Source organism: Pectinophora gossypiella, chromosome 6 (genome assembly GCF_024362695.1).
Source record: "Pectinophora gossypiella chromosome 6, ilPecGoss1.1, whole genome shotgun sequence".
Lineage (NCBI taxonomy): Eukaryota > Metazoa > Arthropoda > Insecta > Lepidoptera > Gelechiidae > Pectinophora > Pectinophora gossypiella.
In genome coordinates, this window is record NC_065409.1 from 525,228 (window position 1) to 537,529 (window position 12,302).

General features: G+C 38.0%; 2 protein-coding genes across 8 annotated transcripts in view; one reads left to right on the top strand and one right to left on the bottom strand.

Moving 5' to 3' along the window:
* Positions 1–233: 233 nt before the first annotated feature.
* LOC126367345 (myeloid differentiation primary response protein MyD88) lies at positions 234–6,479 on the top strand. The gene is made up of 6 exons (XM_050010833.1): positions 234–973; positions 1,358–1,569; positions 2,084–2,304; positions 2,476–2,644; positions 2,855–3,026; positions 3,259–6,479. The coding sequence occupies exons 1-6, from the start codon at positions 843–845 to the stop codon at positions 3,566–3,568; spliced, it is 1,215 nt and encodes a 404-aa protein (XP_049866790.1). The 5' UTR covers positions 234–842; the 3' UTR covers positions 3,569–6,479.
* Positions 6,480–7,131: 652 nt separating this feature from the next.
* Positions 7,132–12,302, bottom strand: part of LOC126367310 (elongator complex protein 2) — a 327,370-nt gene continuing 322,199 nt past the window's right edge. For all 7 annotated transcript variants that reach the window (XM_050010774.1, XM_050010772.1, XM_050010773.1 and 4 more), the window contains 3 exons: positions 9,933–10,197; positions 7,761–7,990; positions 7,132–7,295 (listed from right to left, as the gene is read on the bottom strand). In XM_050010774.1, the coding sequence (XP_049866731.1) occupies positions 7,166–7,295; positions 7,761–7,990; positions 9,933–10,197 (625 nt within the window). In that variant the 3' untranslated portion in view covers positions 7,132–7,165. The remainder of the gene's footprint in view (positions 7,296–7,760; positions 7,991–9,932; positions 10,198–12,302) is intronic.

The window sequence follows — 12,302 nt, forward strand, 5'->3', positions numbered from 1 at the left end:
ATGGTTAGGGCCATGAGCGGCAGCGAGCAGGCGTGGAGAGCGGTCGCCACCACCTCGAAGCGGCGGAGAGGGAGCGGGAAGACTCTGTCAACTCGCTCCCGATTCGCCGCAGGCGACCGGGAAGGCGGCGACGGGCGTGCTGGTCGGGGGACCGCCGTCCACAACATAGGTCTCGTGCTGTAGGACTCCCCAAGTGTTCCGGGCAGCCCTCGGCGGAGGGGGAGGCGCTTGACGCGCTCCCATGGGCGCTGGGCCCCAAAGGGCATCCGCCGGCGGGGACGCGGTTGTGTGCAATTGCGTTCCCGTATCCCCGCCACAGGGCGGCAAGGAGGAACACCGTTGGGTTTTAGTGGGTATACCGGGTGGCGACACCCGGGGAGTCCCACATAACCACGTCGTCGTCCCCGGGCGGCGTGGTATGCGTAATGCATTTCCCAACGTTAAAAAAAAAAAAGGGATCGCTACCTATACCTCTATAGTTCATCTTTCTATATGTGAATCACAGGAAAAAGTGGGTGCGAGTTTTCCTGATTCTGGTCACTCCTATAGAGATAATAAGTGTGATGTGCTTCATAGTAGCGGCATCTAGTAACTTTTATTAAAAGTACGGAGTAAAGCACGCTGTCAGTCAGCTGATTGAAATAATAAAGTTGTAGTTCATTCACTCACCTAGTTCACCGACACCCAACTCGTTCTCGGTCGTACAGTTCATTCAACTCTACTGTCATATTGTCACCTGTCATATCCTAAATCGTAGTATTTCTCAGGAAAACTTGTTAAAATCTGAAATAAATCAGATTTTATTACAACTTATGGCTTAATAGTGAAAATAAGTATTCAAAATGGATCGGGGCGAGTCCGATCTGTACACGGTTCCGTTGACCTCGCTTACGTTTGAGGCGCAAAATTTGCTGTCGTGTTTGTTAAATACAACAAAAATATTACTCAGCGAAGGTCCCGATAAATTACCCAGGTATGCGATCCTTTGTTTATATGGGTACCCTGAGATTACCAGGTCTAATCCTCCCGACGAGTCCCAAGCGACTGTCTATTTACATCTCTGTTTGAAATTACTCCTAATCTTTTTATTTGCAATAAATCTGATAATCTTGATAAGCTACCTGATTTTCTGACTTCAACTAACACATGTTCAAAGTGTAACTGATGATATAATTAAGTACTATGTTTGATTGTTAATAATGATACTGACCTGGTTAATTAGTGATTAGAAAATTTAAGGTAAATCTTGCTTCATAAATATTGTATTGATGTGGGCAGATTTCCTGCTAGCTAAAAGGTGTTTTGGTTATCTTATAAAGGCAAACAGTCGCTAAGACGAAACAATACCTTTTTACAGGGATTGGAGAGGTTTAGCCCGTCTTATAAACATATCTTCAGAAATAGCAAATTCCTATGAGAATGACAAAACATCAAAAGTTATCAAATACTGGATACTCAAGAAAGATAGCACTGCTACAGTGGGAAAGTTACTTGAATATGTACAGAAAATGGATAGATATGATATATTTGACGATTTAATGGATCTATCGGAAAAAGGGCAACTTATTGGTAAGTATTCAAATCAAAAGTAGTACTGTAAATGAGAGGAAACTATACTGACCAGAATTTAATGTAGATAAGTATTATATGCTTATCAATAAGTAAGTATACCTTGTGACTAAAGAAAGAAAGGAATTGAGGCCTACATGGCATTTCCAAGAGTACTGGGTATTTACCAAGGTCATAAAAAACCCTAAGAAAGATAAAATCTGGAAATTTTAATTGGCTTGTAATTTGGAATGATGATAATGAATAATAAATGTTGTTAATATTTGTATTGAAAGTAGCTTAAAAAACTGCCAAATGAAAAAAAAGAAGGAATGAATGATGATTTATATTTTTTTTCTATAAATCACCCTAAATAGTTTTTATCATTTAACATCTTTAAAGGTTTTCTTTAGTAAATGAATCTACTCAGCCTGTATCCACCCACTGCTGGGTATAAGCCTCCTCTCTCTCTTAAATGAATGCAAAAAATAATATGTAATTTTTTCAAATACTAATACAAATTTTAAATTTTCAGTTAATCAACGTTTACGTCCACCACCGCCTTCCAATCAGCTGGCAAACAGGGTTGACAACCAACTGATGCCTTATGACGAATACTTAGAGGAGAACATCATCACATTCCATGACAAGATCCATGGGTATCCGCAGTTCTACCACGCATATGTGATGTATGCAATGAAAGATAAGGACTTCGTGGATGAACTGTTGACACGAATGAGTGAACGAGGATATATGGTAAAGAAAATATCCTAATGTTATATAGGCAACAGAAATAGAAAAACATGTTTCAAAAAATTGAAATAAGTTAATGTTAATTAAACTTTTTGCTTCACCTTTCAATGTAATGATTATATCAGAATGTGAATTAGCTTTTATTGAACATAACTTATAATTTTTGTTCACCAGCTTTGTACAGAAGATGACCTACTACCGGACCACACAACTGTGTTTGCTCCAGTCTCACGGTTGATCTCATCCGATAGATGTCACCGGATCATTCTGGTCTATTCACCAGACTTCTTAACCAGTCCTGCTAATAAATTCTACATGGACTATGCACAAGCTGTTGGCATTGGTATGTTTTTATACTTTATTCAATGTCAAATCCTGTTCTATGTATACAAAAGTTAAAGTTCTTTCAAAAACATTAAGACCAGATACTTTGAAAGAAAAGAATAACTCTACATTCTTGATTCACTTTAAACTAACAGACCAATTTTTCCCTATCTTTGAAGATACATCTAAGTTACAATTTGTCTCCAAAGATATGTTTCCTTTTTTGCAGAAATGAAGAAGCCAAAGATAATCCCGTGCATGTACCGCAACTGCCAGCTGCCTCCACAGATGACGTTCTATAGCAAGCTGTATTACAACGCTCCTGGCGGCAAGTCCTCGTATGACTTCTGGGACCGCTTGGCCATGTCGCTCGACGTCAATGACCACCATGCACCGCCAAGGTAACGCCTTATATCGAGATGGATAATTATATACCATAATTGGATTATTAAAATAAAAACACAATTTAACGAATTACAAAGGGCACAATTTATTGCATTGTTCTTTTAACTTTAAGATGGTGGTGTCCTATTTTTCTCGTTTCTGTAATTTCTAGTTAGACAGTAAACACAAGAAATCAATATTCTATTGCTTTGATTTACGAAAATTTAAACTATTAATCTTTTGTTTCAGATTAAATGGTATCACTTCAAGCCTCTCAAACAACTCTTACTCAGCAGTCAACATAACAGAGCTGACCACGTCGACTCTTGCCAATAGCATGCATATGCAGCAGGCTATGCTCGCCCTGCCCGCTCCTCCAACAAGCACATCCATGAACGGTTTGAATCGTTTACCACACCACGACACACAGTCTTCTATGAGCCTGCGTAGTACAACCAGTGACAAGAAAAAGAGTGGACAAAGTGGTCGCCTGAAAAGCTTAAAAAACATATTCAGTAAAAAGAAGAAGGACCCAAAACAACTGCAATTAGCATCATAGACACCTCTCAAAACGTTATGTGTCTTTGGATTGTAAGTCGTTGGTACAGTAAAGCTTTGACCGAGAAAACTATATTGTAATAACAAGTAAGTCCTTAAAAATATTACGGCATAGAATAAGGAATAATACTACATATAGAACGGCAACTCTCTCGTCACACACACAGATGTATGATAACGTGAATGTGTAGTCTTTGTAAAAAAAGGTGTTTTGTATGAAGTGTCCATGGTGTGAATAGTGATTACGGTCAGTTATTCTTGTCTTAAGATTATGAGATGCAAGATTTATGTATAAGAGAAATTCCAATATATTCAAGTACAGAACATCAGTATAGTACTATTGTTGTGTACTATTTGATTAATTTATGAAGAGGGCAGTTACCGAAAATTGCATAATGTGTAAATTGATATTGATATATTAGAGTTGTACTGTGTGAGTGGACCTTTGTATGGTTTCATACAATTAAAGAGTCACAAAAAGAAGCCTGTCGTTCTTATGAAATGTAGATGAGGGTGTTTATAGAATTATATTTGCCGAACAAATGAGGTGTGGTAACTGTTTATTTTTATATGGACTCCTCAACAAGTTTAAGAATTTTACAATTGTATTTGAACTGTCTTGGGGTAAGTTATGTGGTCAATGGTGCTGATCACACTCTAATTTTAAGTTATACCTGTCATTATCTTATCCGCCGAAAAAGAAAGGGACAGGAAACCGACAGGCGTAAAATTTATGGAACACGCAGCAATTTTAGGCAGAAATTTAAACAACCCTCTCGTAATTTTACATTGACCAATAACCCGAGCACACGTCAAACGGGTTGCTTATCAGCGAGAAGACTATTTCTTTCGCCCGGGTTATTCATTCGTTCAGTCATTCATTTTAAAATCAAAAAGGGTTAAAAAGGTCTCATCAAAGCAATTCAGATATATTCGTTTGCATTACGCACTTTTATAATCAAATTGCCATATTGTTTTTTTAGATGAATTGCTTCGATGTGGCTTTTCTACCCCCCCAGCTGTCAATCATCCGTCCCTGTCCTTTTCGGTGGACAGGAAAATGGTGCTAATTCCTGCAGACGCCATCTAATTTTATTTTAAGTTATACCTGTCATTTTCTTATCCGCATAAAATTTATGGAATACACGTCAATTTTAAGCAGAAATCTATAACAACCGTCTAATAATTTTACATCGGCCAATAACCCGACAGAGTTAAGTAGACAGCACGTCAAATTTACATACCAGCGAGATGCCTATTTTATTCGCCCGGGTTATTCATTCGTTTTAAAATTAACTTGTTGACAATCATCCGTCCCTTTCCTTTTCGGCGGATAAGAAAATGACAGGTATAACTTAAAATAAAATTAGGAGGTGTCTGCAGGAATCGGGGCCAATAGAGTGATAAGATAATGGTAATGTTTTTGTGACAAAGCAAAAAAATTATATACAAAGAAGTAATCTATAGATGTTGTTCATACTACGTACATATTTATGTAAACAAGTATTTTTTACACATATACGTAAATTAGTATAAGGTTTACAATTTTAATTATGTTTCATCTGGTTATTATGTGCTAGTAAGAGCATTTGCATGCATTTACTTTATAAAAAATAGTATTGTTGCATCACGCCTGTATCCCCGAAGGGGTAGGCAGAGGTGTATAGTATATACACCCACTCCTCGCCAGCTATCTAAGACCCATATAAAAGAGGCGAGTCAATACAAAATTATAAAACTATTTGATTGATTATATAAACAGTATCAAAAGTTGTTGTAAAAAAATATGAAATTACGTTGTTGTGATGTTTAACTGTTATTGTTACCGTTCCTTCGCCATTCTTGGCTTTAAATAAGAATTTATAATTAGTCAATGAATTTATTCTAGGATAAATAGATATGAAAAAACGAAATAATGAGTCATGCTCTGCGAAATGAGTCGCATCTTGATTAAGAACAATGAACACAAAGTGTCTGTGGAATATTGAACTAGTTGTATATCTGACGTCACATTGTAATATAGATTATACCCTTTTTTATTAACTATATTTTTACATTTTAATAATTAAGAAAATACCGTTTTTGACTGCTGCTTACATTAAAATAAAAGTAGAGGCCGGTTTTGACAGCTGTCAGGCGTTTAGAAAATGGAATCCGGTGTCGATTCGGACATCCATCAACTTAATTTGACAGAACTTAAAACTAGCTGCATCTCTTTCTTGCTGGTATTGTAAGTGAAGGGCGGCAACAATTTAAGAGCTGTGAAACTAAAATTAGGTTAAGCTCGTGTCCGCCCGAATAGGCACATTTATGGAAAGTTTGCCTTTTTTTCTTTTAATTTAGGGGAGCTTATGGCTTTATTTACAAAATATACATCACAATAACAAATAAAGTCAAATTACAAGCTATCACAAATAAATACCTTATATACATGAGGTTAGAAACCGCCAAAATGATATATCTCGAGATTATGACTGTAACAATGTTGTAGTCGCAATGAGCCAAGATAGAAAGATAAATCTACACTGAAATGCTAGAGCAAAAGAAATAGGAAAGAGAAGGTAGATTTTTGAAAGTGGAACAAATTATTTTTAAAATGAGAAGAATAAATATAGGCAGTGCCAAAGAACTGTGCAAGGGCTAATTAAGGATGTGACATTTGTAAAATGTATCAATGAGTGACGTAATCATGCTGTTTATGTAAGAAAATATAAATAGGTATATTCATCAATCGGTGCTTCCATATAATTATAGCGTTACATAAAAATGTAAATATTTATATTTTTGGACGATTTTATTACAATTATACATGAGATTAGTTTATAATATATGTTATAGCAATAAGTTGAAAATCATATCTTCGTGTAATCCGTAAATAATGTAAATATATACAAAAATGTTGTTTACTTGAATGATTCTTTTATTTAATTTTTAACATTATTTCTGATTCTCTGATTCTGATCTGATTGGGATATTTATCGTTATAAGTTCAATATTATAAAAAAACATATAAAACAAAAAAATAACTTTTTTATAATCATAAAGAACACACTATACAGAAATATAAAAAGGCTGCGATTTCTTCCAGGCTACCTTTGGATTCAGGATAAGAAAAAATGTATATAAATTTATTGTAGCATGTTTAGAATGACAGTAGAACAGAGATATATTACATCCCCTAGCGCTAAAGAGATGAGTGATATGTCTCTTTCGCACTATCGGTATACATCTTAATACGAAAGAGACGAGAGATATGTCACTCTAAACATGCTACGTTAACTAGGGTATAGTAGGTAAAATATGTAAGATAAAATGAAAAGGAAGTAGTATGAAGAGACAAATCTTGAGAGTTATTGAGGACAGAAGAGGCAAGATGATTGGACGCTTACGACTGAAGAATTTATTGAAAAGATCATAGAAGGAAAGAGAGGGAGAGACCAAGAGCTTATATGGAACAAATTCAAGAGAAAGCGAACGTCGTGTCTTATAAGGAAGATAGAATGGAGAATGCTGACAAGAGCGTGGCTCTTAAATTGCGATGAATATGAAAATGAAAACACTGCATTATTAAAATAACGTATATAATTGAATATTTCCTTTAGGAAGTAACAGTAATTCTGTGAATTCTAACAAAGTTATCGGCGCCGCTGCTCGCTAGTAACACTTCGTTATCGTTCTCTGGTTGCCGTTTGAAGGCCAGCCGCTTCACCGCGAGGTGGTGCGCCGCACTGGGGAGGGAGACAGGTATATCATCTATCTTGTTCTTACTTGACTAGTTAACACAGATTGTTGAAGCTGGTGAAAGTCGATTTTTTTTTGTCTTTAAAACACATCATACATTCGATTTCATTGGTTTACTAATGGAGTATTGCCATAGAATAAAAATAATACTAAGTATAGAACCTAAGTACCTTACCTTACCAACACAGGTTGGGCTACATGCCTCCGAAAATACATTTCTCGGGAATGTGGGTTTCCTCACGATGTTTTCCTTCACAGGTGAGCACGTGATAATAATTTATTTGAGGCGTTTTACCAACTGAGCAACCACGGTTCAGTTCAATTTAGTATATTAAGTACTAACCTATCCCCTTTGGGGCCTTTGGCGGCTCAATAATACCCTTGACACCAGGGTTGATGAGGTTGGTAATTCACCTCACAACCCACACGATAGAAGAAGAAGAAGTACTAACCTATTATCCATCTCGTGTAAGAGACACCAGCCAGCAACATCAAACTTGTATAGTTTTGCCACTCCGCTTTCCAAGCCGACGGCGAGTATCCTCGCGTCGTTCGGAGCGAGCGGAGCGAACGCGAGCGCAGTCACCGAAGCGTTCGGAAGCTCGAGCGGAGTACCGAACAACGCATAATCTCCTAGAGACGACGCGGGTTGCCGAGATTCTGCTGTTGACCATAGACATACCTGGGGAAAAGAAAAATATAGTAAGGTACAAGAAATGGGAAATAAAGGGGAGGAGAGAAGGTGTTAGAAGTAAGTTATAATGGATAAACACAAAACAATACCACTCCTCAGATATCCGTAGGTTGTTTACGGCTAGTAGCCTTCCGAATCACGGAATCGTCTTACTTTTTCGGTCAACCAGGTAATTCAAACACCTCCACCAACCCGCAGTCTTGCAGCGTGGAGTATGCTCCATACCTTGAATGTGTGCCCGGTTAATGGTAATAGGCTCGCCCTCATTACATGGGATAGACACACTTAGCTGGGCAGGAGTGGGTGTATAAACTATACGTCTCTACCTACCCCGTCGGGGATAGGGGCGTGATGCCTGATGATTATTAACCTCTCATATGCCGAGATACCAGACACAATAGATTTTACATTGTGTCTGGTCGAGATCCGCGTTCCGGCGTTCAAGGGATTAAGCATAATGTGTTTATGACTCAGATTCTAAACAATAAAACGACGAGACGTTTAAAACAAGGAAAAAAGTACAGAAATTAAAAACTAAACTTTCCTGTTTTTTGATGGCAATTCCGAGCTACGTCAGAAACACGTCATACGCTTTGGAAGGGCTGATGCGGGAGGGGGAGGAGGGGGTCATGGGGGGTCACGCATTTTCTATTCATAAAAAAATTTATTTCAATGTGGTCTTTTACTCCACAGAGGGGTTAAAAAGGCCACACCGAAGCAATTGGGTCGTGTACTAGGTTCAAGATAAATTATTAAATTCTGATTACTAAATAAAGACACATCTAAAAGTAACGAAAAACGTTTTCTTTTTTCAAATTTAACTCATTTTTTAATTTTAAACAAGAAAAACGTAATAATAAGTCCGAAAATTTATCACGTTTTTCTATGACGTCACAAAGTGCTTTTTCAAACAAATTCTATAGTAATTTCGTGTTTTGACGTTTAGTAAAAAGTAACTGATTTGACTAGTTGGAAACTAGCCTATTCATCTAAACAAAGCAATATTTAATAATTCTCATTAGTATTCAGGAAAAAACACCCATCACGATAAACCAATCCAATTACGATGACGTAAAAAATACAATATGACGCAAACGCTCCCGTAATATTACGTCTTTACGCAACCTGTACGTGATACGTTGACATTGTTTTACAATTAATCTTTATAGGAAAACCGCTTATAAATAACTTCTCGGCAAGGAAAGATTAGCGAATCGTAAACCGGTTTTCCTTGTTCCTATAAATTAATACCTATGTAGAATAGAAGTGCTTTTAAGTAATAATAATATGTATAAAGTTGGAAGGTATATCTATTAATAGCCGATTACGCATCAGTGAGGCAGATAGACTTGTTGGGAATCACCGGTGGTTATGTTGTGTTACCATACAACATAATTAATGTAATAGGGCAGTTTCCAACTAGTCAAATCAGTTACTTTTACTAAACATGAAACTATTGTGGAATTTGTATGAAAAAGCAATTTGTGACGTCATAGAAAAACGTGACAAAATGTCGCACAAAATTCAAAAATAAGTTAAATAGAAAAAGTTAAGCTGGTACTGTTTTTATTGTTATTTTTCGTTCATTTTTTTTTAATGCTTTTAACTGTTATAATTCAAATAAATATTATTACTTTTTAATAAAAATAGAAAAAAGAAAACGTTTTTGGTCACAATTATATCTGTATTTACTTAGTAATCAGAATTTTATAATTTATCTTCGACCTAGGAAACTACCCAATTGCCACAACTAAGACTATCCTTAAGAGGATTTGTGATTTTATACTTATTTTTTTCGCCTTCTTCGAATTTTAAAAAAGTGTAACTTAAAAAGTTCATCATCATCATCAGCTCATTAACGTCCCCACTGCTGGGGCACGGGCCTTCCCTAAAAAACTTAAAAAGTTAAACCTTCATAATCATAACTTACCTTTCCATCTCTAGATCCAGTGGCGAACATACTTCCATCATGCGCCCACGCGCAGCACCATATGATCCTACTGTGCACACCATTCGTCTTATCTGTATGTGCTATAATGTCAAATGAGTTGGAGCCCTGTCGCCTCTGGTACAAGGTCCACTTTCGATCGCGCGATACTGACAGTAACTTCTGGCTGTCGGGCGAGAACGCCAGCTGTGTTACCGTCAGCTGATGGGAGACTAGCTTTTGGATTTGTTGCCAGTTTGATGTCTCCCTGTGGAAGAAAAATAACATAGCATAGCATCACACCTGTATCCCCGGAGGGGTAGGCAGAGATGATAGTTTTTATTATTTATTTAAATTGTAATTATAACAGCCTCCGTGGTCTAGTGGTTAGAGCGTTAGGCTCACGATCTGGAGATCCGGGTTCGATTCCCGATAGGAACATTGTAGAAATCACTTTGTCAGACTGTCCTTTGTTTGGTAAGGACTTTTCAGGCTTGAATCACCTGATTGTCCGGAAAAGTAAGATGATTCCGTGCTTCGGAGGGCACGTTAAGCCGTTGGTCTGGGCTATTAGCCGTAAAAACACCACCAACCCGCATTGGAGCAGCGTGGTGGAGTATGCTCCATACTCCCTCCGTTTGATTGAGGGGAGGCCGGTGCCCAGCAGTGGGACGTATATACGCTGTTTATGTATGTGAATATTAAAAGTGGACTGTATTGGGAAAATTGCGATATACTAAATTTGGGTAAAAAATTGATACGAAAGTGCAACTTATAAAAATACGACAATAGACGAGAAAATGCCTTTAAAAGAGAAAGACTCACCTAGATGACCTGCTGTGACATACGCAGGCTCGAGAACCAACAGCCAGGGAGGCTCCTGCAGTACCTTCAGCTCGCCGACTTACCTCAGATTACCGAGTTACCTATAACTGTGGCAAAAACACTCGAGCGATGGATTGTCTTCCCAGTCTAAAGGCACTGTTGCACTAGAAGTAACTTTCGGCAAATACGACAATGGTTCGAAAGGATTCAAAATTATTCGAGGGTCACACGTCTGACCTCTATAACGACACGAAAGCAAGAGGGTTAGAGAGACGTTCCAAAACTAAATTTTCAAAAAGTTATTTTTTTTTAAAGTTATGTTTGTGATGTTGCCAGGCGAAATATAGTACAATTCTGAACATTCCGCCCACCAAAATACATTGTATTTTAACCGAAGTTAAATTATAACACGATATATAAGCAAAAATTAAAACTATAAAACGACACGAACGAAAAAATATTTGTTTACGACATTACAAGTTAACAAAGAGTACTGTTTTACTTCAAATCCTCCATTGGCAGAGGGCAAAGTTTAACGATAGGTCGTTTGAATTCGCCAACTTCTGTACGCACCGTGACAACTCTACAGACACCATCAGTCCCGGGATGAAGTTTCGAGACGCGACCGATTTTCCATTTCATTGGACTGCATTGCTCGTTAACAATGAGTACAAGAGTACCGATCGAAATTTCCCTTCGACTATTATACCACTTGTGACGCTGTTGCAAAGTGTGTAAATATTCAAGGTGCCATTTGCGCCAAAAATCTTGATGGATTTGTTGCAACAATTTCCATCTCTGCAATGAACCTAACCTTACATCACGGAAGTTGTTTTCGGGTAAGATAGTAAGGGGTTCCATAGTTAGAAAATGACCAGGGGTCAATACCGAGAAGTCGTTAGGGTCTGAGCTAACGGGCGAAAGAGGACGAGAGTTTAACATGGATTCAATCTGGGTGAGGACTGTGTAAAATTCCTCGTAAGTTAGGCGTTGCGAGCCAACGACACGCGACAAATGCGTTTTTACAGACTTGACCCCAGCTTCGGCCAAGCCTGAAAAGTGTGGACTACCAGGAGGGTTGAACACGAACTCGATTCGTTCGGCTCCGGAAGCCCTTTTCATAAGGTCAGTAAGTATATTGTAGGCTCCGATGAAATTTCTACCTTGGTCGGAAATGAGTTTCGAGCAGCGACCACGCCGTGCGATGAAACGCCTCAAGGCGGCTAGATAGGCCTCGGAGGTCAACTCCGACACGAGCTCAAAATGAAGAGCCTTGGTGGCTGTACATACGAAGACACAAATATATGCCTTAAACGTGCGCACACCTCGACCCCGACCCAAACACACATCAAAAGGCCCCGCATAATCTACAGCAGCAGACGAGAATGGTTTTATCTGGTTGATACGAAAGGCTGGCAAATTACCCATAAGAGGAGGTGGTGCCACTTTCGGATGGGCGCGAAAACATTTTATACAACGCGACACAACAGAGTGTATTGCTCTTTTCGAAGACAAGATCCAAAATTCTTGGGCCAACAAGTTTTGGAG